The sequence below is a fragment of the Panthera uncia genome (assembly GCF_023721935.1).
Source record: "Panthera uncia isolate 11264 chromosome B2 unlocalized genomic scaffold, Puncia_PCG_1.0 HiC_scaffold_24, whole genome shotgun sequence".
Classification (NCBI taxonomy): domain Eukaryota; kingdom Metazoa; phylum Chordata; class Mammalia; order Carnivora; family Felidae; genus Panthera; species Panthera uncia.
The window spans coordinates 87,966,467-87,989,375 of record NW_026057580.1 but is presented as its reverse complement, the minus strand read 5'-3'; the positions used below and the strand labels follow the sequence as shown (position 1 = coordinate 87,989,375).

Here is a 22,909-nt window from a genome sequence, read left to right as displayed (position 1 = left end):
CTGGAGCTTGAACTCACGAACCATGAGATCATGACCTGAGCCAAAATGAAGAGTCAAATACTTAACCAACTGAGCCACCCAGGTGCCCTTATATATATTTCTTTATTGTTATTGTTAAGGTAGTTGGTATTTGACGTTTGCAAAAGCATGTGGATTCTTCAGTTTGCCAATGCTCAGTGGCTTTTTGGGAGAAGTCCTTTTGAAACTGAATCAGTTTTACAGTAGGTGCAGGTACGAGACCATCAGGCAGGCACAGTTTTGTCAAGGACCCCAAATGTTTTATGTCAGAAAGATAATATACATTTCCACTAAGATTTTCTTACCTTCTATTCTGATACAGTGGTCTTGGATCTAGGTTCTAAGGATTTCTGAGACACTTAGGAACTTTTTTTCTTATCCCCATCTAATCCTATTCTATAGACCTAGGTCACACCGAGTAAAATTCTTAGCCTCATTTCATTATATTATATAATTTTTAAAATTTTCCAACCATATTGTGTCCTTTGTATCAAATTCCACCCCAACTCTGCCCTCATTCAGTGACAGAGTGAACTGAAATTCTTTCCTCTCTTACCAAAATAATTGAGTCATTTACCAAGAGTTGATTAGCAAGTATACATAGATGCTAAAAGGTTTGCATGGGAGCAAACTGCTTTCATTTTCTGAAACGTGTGCCCTGCACCGAACAGATTATGCTCATCCGTAGCCAAGGAACAGAACATGGCAAAATAAAGAAAGATTGATGCCTGGAAGTACAAATGTGAATCATGACTTTTGAGCTCTTAATGGTTGTGCAAGCATCTTCAGTATCCCAAGTAGAGGATCAGAAGGGGGAGATTACCGGATTGATCCACAGCTGTGAGTGTCTGAGTCCATTGTGAGGGGCTGGTGCACAAGTAGTTCAAGTAGCCTCCTGGGAAAAAGTGGTATGTTGAGAGGCTGGGGAGGCGTGAGAGAACCAACAGAGCAGGAAAAAAGCACTGAAAGAGAGTTTCAGAGGAGCACAGTCCTGAGTGGTTCTAAGTGAAGGCTGGGACGGTGGGATTGGGCAGCTGAAGTGGGGTGCAGGGTGGGTCACTGGAGTTTAGACAATCAAGAAATTAGGAGGCAATAAATTTGATGACTCAGTCTCATTCATGGAAAGGCTTCATTTCCATTCAATAAATAGTTATTAAGCAGTCTGCGTGTTGCAGTGATTATGCTAGACATATTGACCTGGATAAAGAGAGTAAGAGAAGGTGATGAGGTCATGAGAACAGTATAATATTTGGAGCTTTTCAATTCCCAGTTTATAGTTGATGTTAATTTCCACCTTGGTCTTGACTATGCTTAGTAGTTCTCTTATTGTTTGCTTTTTTACTGCTAAGTCTTCTCAAGAGTACCTCAAAAGTCCAGTTATCTGAACCGACTGGAGACTGTTTTACTCTTTTTTTATTTTAATTTTTAAAAATTTATTCAAAATCAAGTTAGTTAACATATAGTATAGTATTGGCTTCAGTAGAACCCAATGATTCATCACTTTACATAGAACACCCAGTGCTCATCCCAACAAGCACTCTCCTTAACACCCATCACCCATTTAGCCCATCCCCACCAGACTCCCTTCCAGCAACCCTCAGTTTGTTCTCTGTATTTAAAAGTCTCTTATGATTTGCCTCCCTCTCTGTTTTTATCTCATTTTTCCTTCCCTTCCCCTATGTTCATCTGTTTTGTTTCTTAAATTCCACATAAGAGTGAAAGCATATGATATTTGTCTTTCTCTGACTAATTTATCTTGCTTAGAATAATACACTCTAGTTCTATCCACGTTGTTGCAAATGGCAAGATTTCATTCTTTTTGATTGCTGAGTAATATTCCATTGTATCTATCTATCTATCATCTATCTATCTATCTATCTATCACATCTTCTTTATCCTTTCCTCAGTAAATGGATTTGGGGGCTCTTTCCATACTTTGGCTATTGTCTATAGTGCTGCTGTAAACATTGGGGTGCATGTGCCCCTTCAGATCAGCATTTTTGTATCCTTTGGGTAAATACCTAGTAGTGGAATTGCTGGGTCATACATAGGGTAGTTCTATTTTTAATTTTTTGAAGACATAGGGTACAAGAAGAGACCATTTTACTCTTAAGAATCCTTCAGGTTGAAGGCTTCCTCCTCACCTCCCTTCCACCTGTGGTTTCTTTTCTAGGCTGTTCCTTTACTAGGCACTGGGGCTAACAGGTAACCCACAGCTGCCAGGCCATCCTTGCCTGGCCTCTATTGCATATGAAGGTGGGTGTATGGAACTGTCATCCGTTCTGATCTGTAAATGCCACCTGTGTATGAGAACACTGTAGTTAATAACACAGTTTAATATGTCATCAGGTGTTTGTGTCATTGCCACCCACTTCCATAAGCACTACTTTCGATTCCTTTATATTTATTCCTTCTGCAGTCATACAGCCGGCCTAAAACAAAAATGAAATTGAATGTTTGTTCCAGTCTCAGAAATACCAATTAATCCGCATTGGTATACTTTATGTTGCCATGACCTCCTTTGGCAATTTCTATAAGTTTAATTTTTGTTTTAATAGAGGTAACCTTTGGCATTCCCATTTAGATTGTGATGACAATGTGACATCTCTGAAGCAACCAAAATAAGTCGCCCTTTTAAAGTGCTACCTCTTACAGCAGTGATTCACTGCACTATAGCTTTATTTGTCTCAGAAAGGTTTTTAATGTAAAAATGTATAACACCACCATTATTTCAAATGATGCAATGATGCAAAAGGAAAAGTCTTTCTCGTGCGGACAATTACTGAATATCCAAGAAAGAGCAGTGTTTAACCTCCTCTAGTGCCCTCCGGTCTCTGCCGCAGCCTTATTTGGGCTAAAGAAGAATGTCACAACAGGTGATGTGACTGCTTCGAAGGTTTGTGGAACTGGTTGAGGAAGCAGCAGATAATGACCAGCTGGCATCACTGTGCTCGGTCAATGTGGCAGGAAGCTCTGTGGGAAATTCTGTTCCGTGCTGGGGCACCGAGAGCCAGACCCATTCTGGTCAAGGTGCTCCCGATCCCTGGAACGTGTCCCCTGCACGGAGCAGGTTATGCCTTCCCATAAGAATATGCTTGGGGTTCCCCTTAAGTATTCTACATGGTCATCTTAAAATTCCTTCTCCAAAAATTCTTCTGTTCTTCAAGAATTTGGTAACCTGTGCTTTTCCTCTGACATCAGTGGCTCCTTAGTTCAGTTGTTATCCTTCTGGGGGCACTTCTCTTTCTCAGTCTGCCCTTTCATTTCTCACATCCTCTCTGTTTTGCCAAGAGCTTTGCTTCTTCCCGGCCTTCTTATTTTCTCCTGTGATCAGTGCTCAGGTTTGCATGCAGAACGTTTTCTTGTTGTTGTATACATGTATTGTTTTCTTAGAAAAAGCCTCCAGGCTCTACCCTCAGTTTGTAATCTGGAGGTCAGATTACAGTTTAATTTTCTTTGAAGACCTTGCCAGGTTTTGAGGAGAGACCTTGCTATTTGCTCTCCTTAGGAAAGAACATATTGAAAGGCCACACTCTGTCTTCTCTCCCTAAGGGCCAAAGGACACACGACTGGGGTGAGGGCAGGAATCCCCCCCCCCAGACATAAGGCTCCCACTCTTTCCTCCCCCCAGCTCACAGGCAGAAGCTTCCAGGTCCCGATGCATCTCCAACGTGTCCTCCTCCAATGATGTGTTGCAGTGGGAGGAATACTGACTTTGGGGTCAGACCTGCCTAGTCTCAAATCCCCATCTACGATTGCCCGGCTATGATATTTTGAGCTTGTTACTTAATCTTCTGAGTCTCAATTTTCTCATCTGTAAAACGGAGACAATAATATTTACCTTATAGATTCATTGTAAATATTAAATGAAATGTAGCTAGTGGCTAATACAGTGGTTGGCAGATAGTAGGTGCTAAGTAAAATGCAGATGTTACTATTATTATTACTAGAATGCATTGGTAGTTGGGAAGCCTGGGGTTGGTTTCAGCGTTTCCTATATTAAAAACAGCAACAACAACGCGTGCTCTTCAAAGATTCTCTCAAGAAGTTTAGTGATGTTCCTTCAAAGCAGGCACCACCAGCCACATATAATTCATCATGCACATCCTCAGCTTTCTCTTGCTGTGCCTCGATGAAGACCGTCTGTCTTTGTAGCTGCCTTGGCAAGAGCCAGCTTTTCTTTAAAGCCCTAATGGCTCCTTTCTAGGACCTACCTTGTGGAGCTCAGTGCAACCTACAGGTTCTGCCAGAACTGAAAAGGCACTTGGTGAAAATGCCTCACGTCCCTCTCTTACTCTGGACATATTAGCAGTGCCCTGTTCCCCTTGGAGTGCTGAGGTGCCCGAATAAGTCAGGTTTCACAAGAGAGCTCAAACTAGACACGGAAACTAAAATCTAATAGGCATCCTAGGCTACCCTTCTGTGTAATGTGTTATGCAACCATGCTTGAACAATAACTGTCGTTTTCAGGCAAAATAGAAAATAGGTTCTGTCTTCAGGGCACGCAGTCTTTTAGAGATGAGAGACAAGTGCAAACAAAGCCATGCGCAGTGTCATTGCTGTGAATGTGATGTTAAAATGTACGTGTGGGCTAGCTATGGCATGACTCACTATGTAACACAAAGGCAAGCTGGATTTAAAAAGTCGAACCCCCGGCTGCCTATTCAGATCTCTGCCTACTACCTACCGCTTCCCTGTTTGGCTGCTTAGATTCTCTGATTTAAAAACAAGGAGGAAAGAAAGAAAAACTATGTAGAAAATCAAAATGGAAAGCCTTAGGAGACAATAGCTGAAAACACTTCATCTTCATAAGCACGTCTAAATTGGAGGACAAGCAAGGGTTTCAAAATGCATTCGCCTGCTTTTGAGTAGTCAGGGCTAAAGGCGGAAGGTGTTGAGCTCTAAGACAGGTCAAGCCTTGGAAATTTAGGGACAGACCATGGTTTCTTTAGCAGATGAATGGAGCGTTCAAAGAACCCTGTGGCTGATGGCAACACCTGTAGCCCAGCTACACTAGGTACAGACAGGGCTCCTGTACGTCCTCTGCAGGTAAGGCACTTTGGGACCTTAGGATGTGTTCAGCTCGCTGTGAGTTCCCTGGGCTGAGGTGTGCAAGCGTTACGAAGGGAGCTTACAGAAAGGACAACGGAAGGAACGTGTTCATATGCATTGTGCTGTCAAGATTAGAACCGACTTTACTGCCCCTTCTCTGTTCGCTGGTTTCTACTTCCCCTCTCCTAATTTCAGCAGTGTCACAGGAACACATCACTACCGTGTTGTTTTCTCTCCTAAATTCTAATGGTAAGATTCTTATTACAATTTGATTTTAATCACTAGAATAAAAATTAAAAATATCCATTATTGAACACTACTTTGTGCCCAGCCCTATGCTCAGCACCAGGTAGATATGTATATGATAGATAGGTATTGATAGATAGACAGGTAATAGATGAATAAGGCATCATCTACTGCCTTCAGTAGGGATGGATAAAAATATTTTGAGGTGGAAGAGAGTGAGACTGAGGGAGTTTATGCCTATCTATAGCCTTAATTTCTTTTTTTTTTATGTGTGGGGCGGGGGGAGAAAAGAAAGGAAAAAAGGGAGGGGACCAAGGGCAAAGTAGCCTGGAAGAAAGCAATTTTTGAAACAGCTGCCATGCAGAATGATCAGGAAAACAAAAGTGAGTTCAAAACACAAACGGATTAGTAAATCCTGTGATTCTTGGAGGAACAGGTTATCATCTCATCTTTGCCGTTGCCATTGTTCCCATCACCATCGTTGTTTTCATATCCAGAATGCATAATGCATTATACTTGAACCCCATCGTAAACTTTACATCGTTGAGCAAACAATCCCTTCGCAAAACTGCTAATGCTCTATGCTAGTTTCATGCTTACCGGAGGGTGTTGTCGGGTGGTTGGATTTGTCACATCCTCCCTCTCATTTGTGCTCGTTTAGGTGGAGCCAGTGATACAGAGAGGCCACGAGAGTCTGGTCCACCACATCCTGCTCTATCAGTGCAGTAGCAGCTTCAATGACAGCGTTCTGGACTATGGCCATGAGTGCTACCATCCTAACATGCCTGACGCGTTCCTCACCTGCGAGACTGTGATTTTTGCCTGGGCCATTGGTGGAGAGGTGGGGCCAATGACTGATTATGGAGATGTGACACTATTCATTGATCATGTCTTTCCCCTACGGTTCTCATACTTACAAGTAAAGCTTTATACACTATTTCTTCTTTTTTTTTACATTTTTTAAAACGTTTATTTATTTTTGAGACAACGTAAGAGACAGAGTGCGGGCAGCGGAGGTGCAGACAGAGGGAGACACAGAATCTGAGGCGGGCTGCAGGCTCTGAGCGGTCAGCACAGAGCCCGACGCGGGGCCGGAACTCACAAACCGTGAGATCGTGACCTGAGCCGAAGTCGGATGCTTAACTGACTGAGCCACTCAGGCACCCCGCTTTATACACTATTTCTGATATGAGGGTAGCTTACTTTTCTTTCCACTGGCAGGGATTCTTTCCTTAAGCCCCTTTATTTTATCCACTATAGATTATGGGGTTCCAGAATGTTGAAATATCTTTGAGAATGGTTGGGGTTTTTGGAGGAATAGAGCTTGTAGGGACTTTCATAGGGCACGTCTCATGGAATTTTCCTTATTTAGGGTTTTTCCTACCCACCTCATGTTGGATTGTCCCTTGGCACACCGTTAGATCCTCGTTATGTGCTCCTGGAAGTCCATTATGACAATCCGACATATAAGGAGGGTGAGTTTATTCTTCGTGTATTCTACCTCTGATTTTTAAAAGTTTTAGAACACCTAACTTAACAGAGTTGAAATAAACTAGCATCATTTTAGAAAGAATTAACCTATATATTTGTCATCCAAATTAGGATACTCTTTAGAGCGAAAGAGGGTACTATTAATAATTATACTGGGACAAAAGTGATTAACCAGCACTGTACCAGGCAAATGGGCATGTGTGGTCACTGATCTTAAAAAAACAATTTGCATGCTACTTTCCAGAAAGTAGAATAATAGATTTTTCTATTTGCGATGTAAATTAGTCCTAAATACACAGTGTTGATGAAACATTTTCTTTCTAACTGCACATATGAAAAGCTGCCATTCATCACTAGATAATATTAAGATTTTGTTGTATGGTAGGAAAACCATAAATATGCTTAAGAAATATTTATGCAGTGACACTGCGTAATATGATATTGAAATGAAGAGATGAGCGTATTTACATTTGATTTCTAAATCTACTTTTCTAAATCGACTTATGTAATATTCCAAAACCAAAAAGTTGAAAGATTCAATATGAAGCTATCAAAAGAAGCAAATGAAAGTTACTATTTTCCACTGATTTATGCAACTATTCAGCAAATACTGAGCACCAACTTTGTCTTGGGTCTGTGCTTTATGATACAAACCAAACCACCCTCATGGAAATTATAGTGTGGTGGGAAAGAGAAACAATAAAACTAATCACACCAATTAATGTAAATTTATGTATATGTCAGTTGTTCCAAACCATCGATTTGGTAGTCACAGGTAGGTAAGTCAACCCTCCAGAAAGGAGTCAATTAATTCCCAAGTCAGTGGAACAAATTTATGAAGGGTTTGGGTCATACTTTCCCCTCAATGAAAACTGTCACAGTAAGGAATGTGTCTTACTCATTGTTGATCCCCCCATGCCTATTATCATGCATGCTATTCACATAATAGATTCTTACTATTTTTTGTTGATAGAATGACCATTGTTGAATGATTAAAAGAATGGTGGCAAACTATAAAGAACGTTATCACTAGTAATTTATTCTATTAGCAGATGGTTTCTAGGCCAAGGGGCTTCTCCCTTTGTAGAAATGTTACTGAACTTTACCTGAAAACAATATAAAATAAAACTTTTGTTGAGTTATTCTACATTCTATTGAGTGACTTTAGAATTTCCCTTTTGTCTTTATGTTAGATAATTGTGGACTATATCAGCTAGACCACACAAACATTTTTCCCATGGTATGCTCTGGAAATCAAAAAGGGTTGCAGACAGTATGACGACTTGTCTTTTAATTCCCATTTGTGAAACTGAATATTGTATTTCAGTGATCTTTACTTGTAATTCTTTCCCTTATGAAGTTTTAAGGAAAATGAATAAACCCATTTCAACTGAATGTGGAGAACCTTTATTTTTATTTTTTTAAGAACACAAACTCACTTTTAACTATATGCTCGCATTCCAGGCTTAATAGATAATTCTGGACTGAGGTTATTTCATACAACAGATATAAGGAAATACGATGCTGGGGTGATTGAGGCTGGCCTCTGGGTAAGCCTCTTCCATACCATCCCTCCAGGGATGCCTGAATTTCGGTCTGAGGGTCACTGCACTCTGGAATGCCTAGAAGAGGTATGTGGAACATCTGAGTCTGTGAGCTGCCACTTACAGAATAATGCTCTTAGAAAACTATGTTTGGAAAATCTCATGTTTATTATTACCAATCTTTTTCTTGTTGTCATGTTTTAAAGCCATTATTTATCATTGTGGGAAGACATCTGATGGTTTTTTAAATCTTGAAGTCTATAGGAGTAGAATTCCGGACAAGGCTAATATCCAGGATATTTTTCTTCCTGACCTACTTCTTTTGTTTATTTCATATTGGACACTTTATTTTCTCTTTTACAATTTCTACCTTTAGTTATCTAGTGTCTTTGGCATTTCTCTACCTTTCATCTACATTTGTTTTTTTTTCCATTATTCATTTTCAATTTTTTCTCCTTTTCTCTGCTTATAGCTTCCCTACTTAAACCAAAGAGCAATAATACCTAATATAAAAATACATATTGGATAAGAAAAAAAATATTTTAAGTATTTAATAATGGCTACTTCCATTTATAGTTCTTTTCTTCTTAAGCAAACATATTTCAATCATATTCGATCATATTCTTTATGAGCCATAAAGAATTGTAGACAGATGGCAGATGGATGAAGTGGAAAGATTGAGCCCTTTGAGTTATTTAGACCATGATGAAAATTGCCACGACATCATTTACTAGCTGTAGGACCATGGACAATTCACATAATTCCATCCTTCCACTTGGTTTTCTTATCTTAAAAAGTGGGAATGACTTGTCCTTTTAAGAGTTTCCATTTACAGGCCACTAACATACTGGAGTCTTTTTGCCAGGAGCTTTGATTGACTCTTCACCTCCTAAAAGAAGGAAAAAGAAAGATAATATTTAGGAGTGGTTCTGTAGGCCCCCAGTAAGCATTCGTTCCCTTTCTTCTCTGCCTACAAACGTTACTTCACAAAGCTAATAACCCTGCTAGGAATAAGTCATGAAAAAATCCAAGTTCAAAATGTTTGGCTGTTCAAGCATTCACTTAAATTGCTTTAGATTTTCTTCTTAGTTGTCCCTCCAAGTCTCTTTTACTGTGAACTGTCTGAACATGCGCTTGTTTGGGCTAATTGTGTCTTCCTCTGTGTGCCCTGCCCTTAGGCTCTGGAAGCTGAAAAGCCAAGTGGAATCCATGTGTTTGCTGTGCTTCTTCATGCTCACCTGGCGGGCAGGGGCATCAGGCTCCGTCATTTTCGCAAAGGGGAGGAATTGAGATTACTGGCTTATGATGATGATTTTGACTTCAATTTTCAGGAGTTTCAGTATCTAAAGGAAGAACAAACAATCTTACCAGTATGAATGCTTTCTTCTCTTTCACTGAATATTAGAAAAGTCAAGACATGATAGCTGAGACTTAGCAAGGTTTCTATGTGTAAAATGAATTGCTCATCGTATTCACATTCTTTAAACCACCCACTGTGGGTATTGCACAACCCAGATGGAATGTGTTTGATCTCTTTTCCAAAATCAAAACTCATTTTTCTTACTATTCCCACGGGCAATTCAAGTTGTTTTAAGAAGAAAATGAAAACTTGGTTTCTGAGTACCAAACATTACTCTTTTCTTACTTAACTTTCCAGGAAACCTTTGCATGGCAATTCTGGTGATGGGAAAAATCAGAGATCTTTTTTGTACCATAGGATGGTTTGGGGAAGTTACAGTTCAGTGAAAATGAATATAAGGATAATTCTTTCATTTGACAGTTTTTGGACAGAACTAATTATACTATACTCTGTAATCCAGCTTGCAACAATACTTGGGTTTATGGAAGAGCATGTGTTGAGATAGTGATCTCTGCACCTTCTGAGCAGTAGGCCAGGGAGAGCAAATCTAGGGACCAACACCCAGAGCGAGCTGTCTTTGGTCTATGAATAGCCGTCTGTCCATTTACCTGAGGGGTGACCCATAAAAAAAAATTATTTTCTATGCGTACTGAATTGTTCAAAAGGTTAGAAAACACTGGAGCAATAAATTACTATTATTTTACTTCAGAATTCTGTTGTAAGGAAATAAAGACATGACTAAAGACTTTTAAAGAAAACAATATAAACGAAGAGGTAACACAATGACTAGTATCCATGGCTAACATTTATGAAATGTTTAATCTAAGAGCTAAGTGTGTGTTGTATCATTTAATCTCCTCACAACAGCTGTGCAAAAATAACAGTTATTTTATATATTACTTTTTTTTTATTTAAAAAAAAATTTTTTTAACGTTTTATTTATTTTTGAGACAGAGAGAGACAGAGCATGAACGGGGGAGGGGCAGAGAGAGAGGGAGACACAGAATCGGAAGCAGGCTCCAGGCTCCGAGCCATCAGCCCAGAGCCGGACGCGGGGCTCGAACTCACGGACCGCGAGATCGTGACCTGAGCTGAAGTCGGACGCTTAACCGACTGAGCCACCCAGGCGCCCCTATATTACTTTTTAAATAAATAAATTTCGCCCAGTTAATTCTTTTCTTATTTAAGGTCATTCAGCTAGAACATGGTGGAGTATGGCCTGAGAGAGCCTTATTTGTTTGTTTGCTTGTTTATTATACTAGTATTCTTAGAATTAAGTAGATCAAAAGTCTCCCTGAATCAAATTGCTTAATGAATCTACTCATGTAGGAAATAAAACTATTGGCTTACAAATGGATTACATAAACAAAGCAAACTAAACTCCAATCTGAAAGCTTTTATTTTTATGTTTTAGGGAGATAATCTCATTACTGAGTGCCGTTACAACACAAAAGATAGAGCCCGGATGACTTGGGTAAGAAAATTTTTATTATTATTAAAATTCATTTGTGGAGAAGGAGAAAAAGTAAAAAGCATTCCAATTTAGAGGCAAAATTCCTGAACCTCTTGAGCATGAAACATCATAAAAGAGAAGTTAGAGCTGTTTTAGCATTTTATCAGGTTAACTAGTGATACTACAGCAATATTTGCAGTAGAATTTATTTGCTCTTTCATGAAAAGCTATCTCTAGTCTTTTAGTTTTTCCTCACCAAAACTTATTAAAGACCTGTGATCACAAATGACCATCTGCTTGAGTCTGGACTTAGATGAATCAAGACTTCAAAAGGAAGAATGAATTGTATGACCCTAAGGTCGATCTTCTGACCAAACAGATTGACTGGGGAGTCCTGACAAACATTCATGCCTTACCCAGTCTCTTCCGGAGAACATCTCCCACCAACTCATTTTATGAAGTCAGCATACTCTTAACACTAAGATTTGATGATGACAGTATGAAAGAGGTCAGCAACATGCACCTGATGGAAATATCTTTGACAGAGTATTGACAAACCAAATTCTGCATCATATAAAAATGAAATGTTAGAGCAAATTTGGGATTAATTTAGCTAAGGAATGTAAAATTGGTTTAAAATAGAAAATATATTAATACCATTCTACATTAAGAGATTGAAGGAAAAAGACATGTGACCACGTCAATAAGGGCAGAAAAAGACTTCATAAAATTTAAGTCAGTCATAAAAAAAAAAAAAAAAAAAAAGAACATTTCACAAACCAGGAATAGGAGAGAAGTGCCTTAACCAGATACAGCTTACCTATGAAAAATCTGTAGCAAATATCTAACTAAATGAAATATTGGAAGTACTAATTTACTATCAGGAAGGAGATAGGTATTTATTATCACTATTTCTATGCCACATATTACTGGGAAAGAAAAAAATATCTATGGATCAGAAAGGAAGAAGCAAAGGAGCAAAATACAGTATTCACAGACATTGTAATTTTCTACATCAAAACCCCCCTGAAAATTGGTATCTAAAATTAACTGTATTTTAGTATATAAGAAACTATCTCAAGAAGTTCTATAGAAATAAAACCTAATATTTACTTAAAATCTAATATTACTTGGTCTCTGGAAAAAATTATAAATCATGATTGCAAAACACTACAGTATACCAAAAGAAATGAAGAGATACTATGTTCATGGATAGAAAAGCCCAATAAAGTAATCTTTCTGTTCAAATTGGCCTAAAAATTTGATGTAATTCCAATAAAAAATTCACAGAAATTGTATGACTTTAGATTCTTGTATCCTAAGAAATCTTTGCCTGGTCATAGTTGCAAAGATTTTCTCTTTTTAAAAAATGTATTTCTAAAAATTTTAGTTTTAGCTTTTATATGGAACCAGTTGATTCTAAAATCTACCTAGAAGAGCAAAGGTTAATAATAGGCAAGACACTACTAAAAAGTAAAAGGTGGAGACAAGCCATTGGATATGAAGACTATTTTAAAGCTATGGTGATCGATAGTGTACTTGGGTCCAGAGTTAGAACAGTAGAACATAATAGGAACTTTGGAGACTGGCCTATAAACCCCCTGTATGGAAACTTGGTTTAGAATAGACATGGCATTGATTTAAGTGGCAAAGGATGGAGTTTCCATTAAAGAATATTAGCACATCTGGGTATACATATGAGAGAGAACACTAGCAGGGGAGAGACAGAGAGTGGGAGACAGAGAATCTTAAGCGGGCTCCATGCCCAGTGAGGAGTCCCACATGGGGCTCAATCTCACGACCGTGAGATTGTGGCCTGAGCCAAAATCAAGAGAAAAACACTTAATCGACTGAGCCACCCAGGAGCTCCTATAATCCCAATATCTTTTTGTTTCTTCCATCACTTATGACGAAATGTCATCTGTCATTTTTATTATTGTTCGCCTGTATGCTATGTGTCATTTTTCTCTTGCTGCTTTCAAAATGTTCTCTTTGTCTTTCATCTGTATGACTGATGTGTCTAGGTATTGCTCTCTTCATATTTATCTTTGGCAATTTGTTGACCTTCTTGGGTTTGTAAGTTCATGTTTTTCACTAAATTTGGGAGGATTTCAGCCATTATTTTTCCAAATATTTTTTCTACCCTTTTATTTCTCTTCCTTCTCATTGTAGAATTCTAATTACATGTATGTTAGAACATTTAATATTGCATTTTGAGATATTTTCTGGGATATTTTCATTTTCTATACTTTTTTTTTTCTCTCTCTGTTTACTCATTTTTAACGTATTTGCCTTTAAGTACTTGAACATCTTTCTTTAACTCTTTAAACATATTTATATGTGTTTTTAAGTTTTTACTAAATCCAACATCTGTATCTTCTCACAATCAGTTTCTGCTGCTAACTTTTTTTTTCCTGAGCACAGATCACAGTTTCCTGTTTCTTTTTATATTTAATAACCTTTGGTTGAAAATTCAACACTGTGGATAATATATTGTAGCAACTCTAGATTCTATTCTAGACTCTGTTCTTCTGAGAAGCTTTGATCTTCTTAATTTCGGTAGATAGTTTATTACCTGGATGCAAAATGTGAAACCTGTCTTCCCTGTGGTATGCATCTGCTGATGTCGATACACATGAAAACAAGATTATAGAAAATTCAGTGCAATAAGGCAAAGATTCCATCAAACTGACTGATTCATAACCTGTTTGTTAATCAAACAGCCCCATAATCCTCACTGTGGTGAGAAGTTTACATCATATGAACAGAACTTGAAAGAGATTATTAGGTTGTTAAAGAAAGGCAACTTTTAAAGAGATGGAAATAATTCTATTAATTTTTCAATGTGTGTCTACCTTTTTTAAAAATCAAATTGCCAAGGAGATTATTATTTTTCAGGTTTAAGATTTATTAAAGCTGGATGGAATTGTATGACATTGGTGGCTTGGGTGCTGTGTCAAAGTTGGTGGAACATATACTTTTCTAAATAAAACATCTCCATTTTCAGGGAGGATTAAGCACCAGGAATGAAATGTGTCTTTCATACCTTCTTTATTACCCAAGAATTAATCTTACTCGATGTGCAAGTATTCCTGACATTATGGAACAACTTCAGTTCATTGGCGTTAAGGAGATCTATAGGCCAGTCACGTAAGTAGTAAATGGATTTCGTAGTGGGATAGTATACTTCAGAGAAGGATGGGCTTGTCTTCATATTGGATTTATCACCATGTTATAGAATTTTTTCAAGTCCTATCCTATTTAATTTTTTTTTAGCTGGGTGACAAAGTGAGCTTCTTGGTTGGCATGTCCAGGTCCCCAAGACTCCTGCCAAGTTTAGTGATTTTCTAAAAGGACCAAAAGGATTCAGCCTATTACTGTGTTCATGGCTGACATTTATTGCAGAGAAAGAATACAATGCAAAATTAACAAAAGGAAAAAGGTTATGGGCCAAGTCCAGAGGAAACCCAGTACAAGTGTCCAAGGGGCCTCTCCAGTGGAATAACACAGAATGTACTTAATAACACTAGCATCAAAGTATGACAAGATGCATGAAATGTTGTCACCCAGAGATGCTCATTGGAGACTCAATACTCAGAGTTTTTATGAAGGGCTGGTTACATAGGTGTTCTATGCCTAGTAAGTACCAAAATCTAGACTCTTAGAAGGAAAGCAGATGGTCAACATAAATTGCATTGTTTGTACAAATACTCTAGGCGCAGTGAGTCACTCTTCACTTAGAGAAAGTCTTATATCAGTATAGGAAATTGTTTACTAATTAAGTTCCTTGACATCAGCCAAAGGCCAGCCTTCCAAATGGGCATTTCTAAGGATGGAAGTCTCAGGCTTGCTAGGTTCACTCTGTCTGCACAATTGCACATCATAGAAACTACTTAAGATAAATAATTAGCAAGATACATATTATTCCTGCCCTCTTGGGAATATATGCTACAGAGGGAAAGAGGGAATAAATAATATAAATATAAAATTTTAGATATTAGTAAATGTTATGAAAATAATTGAGACAGTGAAGAAGGTATGTAGCTGTTGTCAGTAGGGTAGTAAAAGCCTCTCTGGGAAGGTATCTCAGTCTGTCCAGGCTGCTGTAACATAAATACCATAGACAGAGTAGCTTATAAATAGAAATTTATTGTTCACTGTTCTGGAGGCGGGGAAGTCCAAGATCAAGGTGCCAGCAGATTCAGTGTCTGGTGAGGACTTACTTCCTCGTAGATGGAGATGGCCATCTTCTTACTGTAACCTCACATAGCAGAGGATGCAAGGGAGGTTTCTCAAGCTGCTTTTATGAGGGCACTAATCCCATAAGGGCTCTGCCCTCATGAGCTAATCACCTCCCTAAAACCCCACCTCATAATACCATCCACCTTGAGTGTTAAGATTTCAACATATGAATTTGCGGCAGGAGGGCAGGGGCGGTGGTGGTGGGTGGGACACAAACATTCAATCCATGGCAGGAGGTGATGTTTGAGCAGAGACCTCAGCGATGAAGAGCCAGCCATGGAAAGATCTAAAGTATACTGTTTGCAGACAGAAGAGCCACTGTAATGACCTTATGGTGGGTATGAAGGTAGCATGTTCAAAGAACAGCCAGAAAGCGAATTTGGCTGGAACAGAGTGAAACACGGCAGAGAATAAGTGAGGAGGTCTGACTTCAAGTGGGATTTTGTAGGTGACACAAAGATCATGTAGGACTTTATAGGTGACATAAAGACTTTGGGTTTTAAGTGCAAAGAAAATGCTATTGGATATAAACAAAATTGATCTGGCTGCTGAATTGAGAAAGGACTCTAGGAGGACCAGATTGGAAATAATAATACCAACCAGGAGACTGTTGTGATTGCCCAGTTGAGAGGTGAATGTGTCTGGGACCAAGGTGATAGCAGTAGAACTCATGAGCAATGGTTGCAAGCGGGTTACTTTCTCAAGATAGCACACACTGGACTTGTTGGTTGATGGCATTTCAGGGAGATGATGAGGGGAAAAAAAGAGGAAGGGGGAAATGAGGATGTGTGAGTGCTGTAGGGAAACAGATTTGAAGCAGAAATCAAAAGTCCTGCTTTGAATATATTAGGGCTGATGTAGGAAAAATGATTTTATTCATTCTTGGTAATAGCGCAAAGAAGAATTAGAGTGGCTGGTAGAAATTTTGGAGCATAGGTTTTGTTTTAATATAAGGAAGAATTTTCTAATGATTAGGACTTTTCAAAATAGAAGAGACTGATGAAATTGGGCAAAAGAAACACATAGATCTTTGAGGGAGTGTGTTTAAGGATTAAAAAACCGTTAATGAGAATGTGGTAAATGCACTCACTGAGTAGAATATAATTATGGTCTACTTTTTTATTCCAAAATATTATAGAGATTGTAGATTATGAACTAAGAGCACTCTTCTTTTGAATTATACTTACTATCTGTGAATACATTCTAGCGAGTTCCTATCCAGACAACCCAATGACCGTCAGAAATCTGTATCTACTAAAATACAAATAACAAAATGCTTGTGTAAATTAGTTTGTAGTTTATAAAGTATTTCCATATGTATAATTTCATTTAATTTGTTTTCACACACTTCCAACAGGTAGAGTAGGGCTTACAATCCTATTTTTATAGAAGAGGAAATGGAAGTTCAGGGATTAAGAGGCTGTTCAACATCAGATCTACGTAAGCAATGAAGGAGCTGGTGTTTGCATTTTTTGCCTACCTCTGGTAGGTAGCTAGATATCTGCCTGTTTCTTCAAAATAAATAATTACATATGCAAAAAATAAAATAGTAGTGAATATCAAAACAGTATGTAAAATGTCATTCTAAAAACACTAGGGGATAGTCTTGTTTAAAATATCATTATCTCTTGCAAAGACTTAGTAGTCTTTTTTTTCCCCTTTAGAATATTGGTTTTTGTTTTGTTTTGTTTTTACATATTGGCTAGAAACTTTTCCTATTCAAGGGTTAATCTGAGAGAATCTTGAAAACACATGGACATTGAAAGCTGTTTGTTTTACAAGGCGATGAGGTTCAAAAGTGTATTCTACGGCCTCGTTATTTTCTTTGGTGTTCAGCTTGTGTAGATCCTCTGAAAATACTCCGCTTCCAAGTTACAGAGAGCTCTGAGTCCACACCTTTGGTCTCCCCCAGGAAATATTGAAGCTGGGTTTTTCATTTCTTAAAAAGACAAGGAGAATTGCTTCACAGAACAAGACCAGTTTTGAGATGTCATTGCCCACACAGAACCATTGAACTACATGGTTAAATTTAGGCATTCTTCAAAAATACAAGTGAAAAGGAGGCTCTGTTATAAAATTATGTTTAGGCTTTAAATCAGTCTTTCAAGTTAGCTTATCACATTGACATAAATGTTATTGAAAGCCAAACCAACAAGGTGCTGGCTAAAAGATCAGAAAGAGAGACAGTTGGGGTGATTTTGTTTTCTCTTTTATTTAAGAGAATGTTGTGAATTTGGTTTCAGGATACAGTGCTCAAGAGGAATATCACTTAAAACGTAGCCCCAAATCTCATATTCTGTGCTTTGAATATAATGATTAGTTAGGTGCTTTGTCTTATTTCAAACATTCAGCAACAATCCTAGGATTAGAGGAGGAGCTGATAGAAACATAGAGACAACTACATCCTGTCTCAGGATTTGTCTGTTCTAAGGGATGCAGTTTTTCTCGGCCTCCTACAGATCTGGCGAGGCTTAAGGAAAAACAAAACACTCATAAAGATCAGATGACAGAATAGATCATGAGTTTAGATAAATTCTGTATTCTCTGCTGCACCACACATCAACACGACGTAGTTCCAGTGAGGCTTATGTGATGGAAAGTTTGATATAATTTATTCTATTTCTAAAAAAGAATCAAGGGTCGTGTTTGTATTTTTCTTTGTAGGAAAAGTCACTTTATGTTTACAATGTGTAAAAATCCCACATGCTTATTATAGGGCTTTTAAGGAGTGCAGAAGAAAAGGTTTTAAAAAAAAAAGACACAAGCAATCATCTCAAATTCTGTTAGAAATAAACAATACTGGTGCCCCTGGGTGGCTCAGTTCATTGAGTGTCCGACTCTTCATTTCCTCTCAGGTCATGATCTCATGCTTTGTGAGATTGAGCCCTGAGTCAGGCTCAGTGCTAGCATGGAGGCTGTTTGGGATTATCTCTCTCCCTCTCTCTTTCTGTCCTTCCCTGATTTGCTCAACATGTGCATGTGCACGCGCCCTCTCTCTCTCAAAAGAAATAAACTTTAATACATAAGAAAATAAATAAACAATATTAACATTAATTGAAGGTTATTACAGATATCTTTCTATGGAGATGTTGCTATAAAGATGAATAAATTAACTGTAATAAAGATTATAATTTGTGTACTGTTTAAAATAAAAACATTAAATCGTAATTTTGTTTAATTTATATGAAAACACTAAACTAGGGGCGCCTGGGTGGCTCAGTCGGTTAAGCATCCGACTTCGGCTTAGGTCATGATCTCGGGGACCGTGAGTTCAAGCCCCGCGTCGGGCTCTGTGCTGACAGCTCAGAGCCTGGAGCCTGTTTCAGATTCTGTGGCTCCCTCTCTCTCTGACCCTCCCCCATTCACGCTCTGTCTCTCTCTGTCCCAAAAATAAATAAACATTAAAAATTTTTTTTTTTAAAAACCACTAAACTAAAACTGAACAGTTGTTGAACTTCAGATGAATGCTGTTGCTGCTGTTGGTTTTAGCCACAAGGGGTAATATTTTGTAAACGGGTCTTAAATGTTGAGAACATAGATTGTAAAAGACATTAAAATGTCCCACACACTTTACATGTTTCGATTTTAGATCATAAAAGATGAGGACATTCATACTTTTATATTTTCTCCCACGTCCCTTTCCGTACTTCCAAGTATTTATTACTCATATTATAATTTTGTATTTGCAAGGTTTTAAATTTATGCATATAGTTCTCAAACCAAAGTCCCACAATATTTAATGAAAATTTTAAAGTTAAATAGATTCAGCGGTAATCCCTAATCTTACAGGATTTCTGCATTTCTGAGTTCTTTCGTTGGATTCATCAGAATGTTATCTGCAAGTTAGTTAATCAAGAGGGGCTTCCAGATGCTTTATGACTGGGGCTTTTTGTTTTGTTTTGTTTTGTTTTGTTTTGTATTTGAGAATTTCTGCATTTATATTTGGACAGCATTTGGTTGGATATAACGTTTTGAGGTCATACCCTCCCCTTCCCTTGGGAAGTCTCTTTGGATGAATGGGAGCATTCTTCGTCTACCTGTAGAATTCATAAGTTAAACTGAACATACTTCAGTGTGGAACATCTGCATTCAATTTTCCTGAAACATGAAGTGTTTTTCATATATTCACTTATTTTTTTTCCATTTCAGGGAAATTTTCTTATATTATATCTACCAAGTTTTTTGAAAATCTATTTGGAATTTTTCACAAGTACTTTCTCTTGTAGTTTTTTTGGAAGGGTTCTTCTGCTTCTTGCTTTTTCTGATTTATTTGGTGTTAAATTTGGTTTGTCCTAAATTTATTTCCATTGGTCTGCTATCTCCCTTTTCATCTCATTCAGTTGTTCTAAATTCTTGTATGCGGGCTCTTATTTAATTCAATTCATGTTTTTATTAAATAAATTTACAACATGAAACACTTATGGGAATTCTCTCCAGTATCACTGGTTTATATTTTCTACTAGAGTCAACTTTTTCTGTCTCTTTTCATGAAATGTAATAGAAGTTCTTTACCCTATGTTTGCAGGGTTGTTATGTCATTTCTTGCTTATGCTGAGCTAATTCTGTCTAACACTTCTCTTTGGTCTGAAAAAAAATGAGTGAATTCTTGTCTGCCTTCTAAACAAATCTGACAGTAGCTTTCTATCTTTCTACACCACAGTCTGAGGTTCAGCTCACATATTTTATGTACACACCTTACTATATTTTGAGGGTAAAGGGCTGTGGGTATAGAGGTGGGACTGTTAACTTTGTATTACAGTGCATGGGTTATTCCTTTCTCGGATGTTTTTTAGAAAATCTACTGAGGAAGGCTTCTTTCTTTCTTTCTTTCTTTCTTCTTTCTTTCTTTCTTTCTTTCTTCCTTCCTTCTTTCTTTTTTTTTTTTTTTTTAATATTTTTAAGTAATCTACACGTAACATGGGCCTCAAACTCACAACCCAGAAATCAAGAGTCACGTGTTTTACCGAGCGAGCCAGGGGCGCCCCAAGGAAGTTTTCTAACTGGTTGGGATTGAATCCCCTTTCACAGAGGAACGTCTGAGGCCTCACATCATGGGGTCTTCTCTACAGTTAGGGAGACAACTTTACTGTGGGCTTCCCAATATTCATATATTCTTGGGGTGTCAAAAGGATTAGAAGTTATATCTTGTTAGGTCAGACTTCCTGGCTTTCTTCTTTAACAATTAGATTATAAAATGTATGGCATTCTGTCGTCTTTTTTTCATCCGCCTGTTGGTATGTTTTGATTTCTGTTTTCTTATTTATTTTTTAACGTCCAATTGCTACAGGTAGAACTTACACATGACAAAATGCACCTGTTTTAACTATACTGTTTTCTCAGATGTGTATACCTACTTGACCCCAGCACGGACAAGATATAGGACATTTTCATCACCCCCAAAAGTTCTATTCTGCTATCTGGAGACAACCCCACTTCCCACACAAAACCCCAGGAAACAGCAAACTGGCTTTTTGTCGCCACATTAGTTCAATCTTTTCTAGATTTTATAAAAATGGGATCTTATAGCATGTACTCTTTCATGCCTGACTTCTTTGATTTGGAGGTTTTTGAGATTCATCTATGCTGGTGCATGTGTCAGAATTCCATTCCATTTTATTGCTGAGTTCTATTCCTTGGTGTGGACACACCAAAATTCATTTATTGACTCACCGGTTGAAAGGCATTTGGGGTCTGGGGCGCCTGGGTGGCTCAGTCAGTTAAACATCTGACTTTGGCTCGGGTCATGATCCCACAGTTCGTGGGTTCGAGCCCCGCATTGGGCTCTGTGCGGACAGCTTGGAGCCTGGAGCCTGCTTCCGATTCTGTCTCTCTCTCTCTCTCTCTCTCTCTCTCTCTCTGCCCTTCCCCCACCCCTGTTATGTCTCTCTCTCAAAGAGTAAATAAACATTAAATTTAAAAAAAAAGGCATTTGGGTTGTTTCCAGTCTCAGGCTATTCCAAAGAAAGCTCCTATGAGCATTATTGTATTAGTCTTTGTTATGGACACATGTTTGGCATTTTCTGAGCTAGCACGTAGTGGCTGAATGACTGCATTGGATACTAAATTTATGTTTACCTCATAAGACTCTCAAAATATCTCCAAAATGATGTACCTTTTACATTCTCACCAATAATGTGTAAGAGCTCCTATTGCTTAACATTATGCCTAGTGTTTTGTATTATTGATACTTTAGATTTTATTTATTTTAATGTGTATGTAGTGGTACCTTATTGTGGTTTTATTTTCCATTTCTCTTATGACTAACAGTGTTGAGCCACTTTTCATATGCTTATTGGTCATTTATATATGTTTCTTTTTAATTGTTCAAATTTTTGTTCATCGTTTCATTGGGTTACTTGTTTTCTTTTTTAAAGTTTTTTAAGTTTATTTATTTATTTTGAGAAAGCACACACACAAGAGCGAGCGAAGGGGGCAGGGTGTAGAGAGAGAGAGACGGAGAGAATCCCAAGCACAATCTGTGCTGTCAGTGTGTACCCTGATGCAAAGCTCGAACTCAAGAACCGTGAGATCATGACCTGAGTCAAAGTCAAGAGTTAGACACTTAACCGACTGAGCCACCCAGGCGCCCAAGTTCTTTATATTTTTAAAGAATTCTTTATACTTAAGATAGAAGCTTCTTGTCAGATACATTTTACAAATAATTTCTCCTAGTCTGTGAAGATTTTCATTTTTATTTTTTAATTGTATTTTTTGAAGACCATTTTATCATTTGTTTATTATGTGCTTTTGATTTTCTGTGTAGGAAATTTTTGCCTACCCAAGATTTCTTTCTCCTGTTTTTTTTTTTTGTTTGTTTTTTTGTTTTTTTGTTTTTTTTTTGTAAAGAATGTAAAGAATGTAAAGGTACATCATTTTGGAGAATATTTTGAGAGTCTTATGAGGTAAACATAAATTTAGTATCCAATGCAGTCATTCAGCCACTACGTGCTAGCTCAGAAAATGCCAAACATGTGTCCATAACAAAGACTAATACAATAATGTTCATAGGAGCTTTCTTTGGAATAGCCTTTTTTTTTTTCCCTAAAAAGTTTACAGTTTTCAGCTTTTATATGTAGGTTGATGATCCATTTTGAGTAAATTCTTGTGTGTGTTAAGAGGTAAATATCTAGGTTCATTGTTTTTCACATGAATATCAAGTTATTCAAGAACCATTTGACTAAAAAAACAAACAAACAAACAAAAAAACAACCTACCTTTTTCCTATTGAATTGCCCTGGAATGTTTGTTGAAAATCATTAGATCATATACCGGCTATATCTGGACTCTGAATTCTGTTTCATTGATGTTCATATTTAGCCTTTCTCTCGTATCACTCTCTGTTATCATAGTTTTATGATAGATCTTGAAATAAGAGCATGTAAGTCCCAAAATTTTGTCATTTTTTTTCCTTTTCCCCGAATTATTTAGGGTAGTCTAAGTTCATTTCATTTATATATATATATATATTGTTAAATCAACTTGTCAATTAAATTTGCAAAGGAA

The 22,909-nt window shown here is 37.6% G+C and overlaps 1 protein-coding gene and 1 long non-coding RNA gene across 2 annotated transcripts in view; one reads left to right on the top strand and one right to left on the bottom strand.

Annotated features, from left to right (window-relative positions):
* The window catches only part of MOXD1 (monooxygenase DBH like 1), a 91,835-nt gene that overhangs the window by 63,074 nt on the left and 5,852 nt on the right, over nt 1–22,909 (top strand). Inside the window, exons 5-10 of the mRNA XM_049654385.1 lie at nt 5,978–6,157; nt 6,689–6,791; nt 8,272–8,438; nt 9,530–9,721; nt 11,126–11,185; nt 14,172–14,314. Of these exons, the coding sequence (XP_049510342.1) occupies nt 5,978–6,157; nt 6,689–6,791; nt 8,272–8,438; nt 9,530–9,721; nt 11,126–11,185; nt 14,172–14,314 (845 nt within the window). The remainder of the gene's footprint in view (nt 1–5,977; nt 6,158–6,688; nt 6,792–8,271; nt 8,439–9,529; nt 9,722–11,125; nt 11,186–14,171; nt 14,315–22,909) is intronic.
* Nucleotides 8,408–22,909, bottom strand: part of LOC125938920 (uncharacterized) — a 15,391-nt gene continuing 889 nt past the window's right edge. Inside the window, exons 2-3 of the long non-coding RNA XR_007462859.1 lie at nt 9,590–9,694; nt 8,408–9,240 (exon numbers count right to left, since the gene is read on the bottom strand). This is a non-coding gene — a long non-coding RNA (uncharacterized LOC125938920). The remainder of the gene's footprint in view (nt 9,241–9,589; nt 9,695–22,909) is intronic.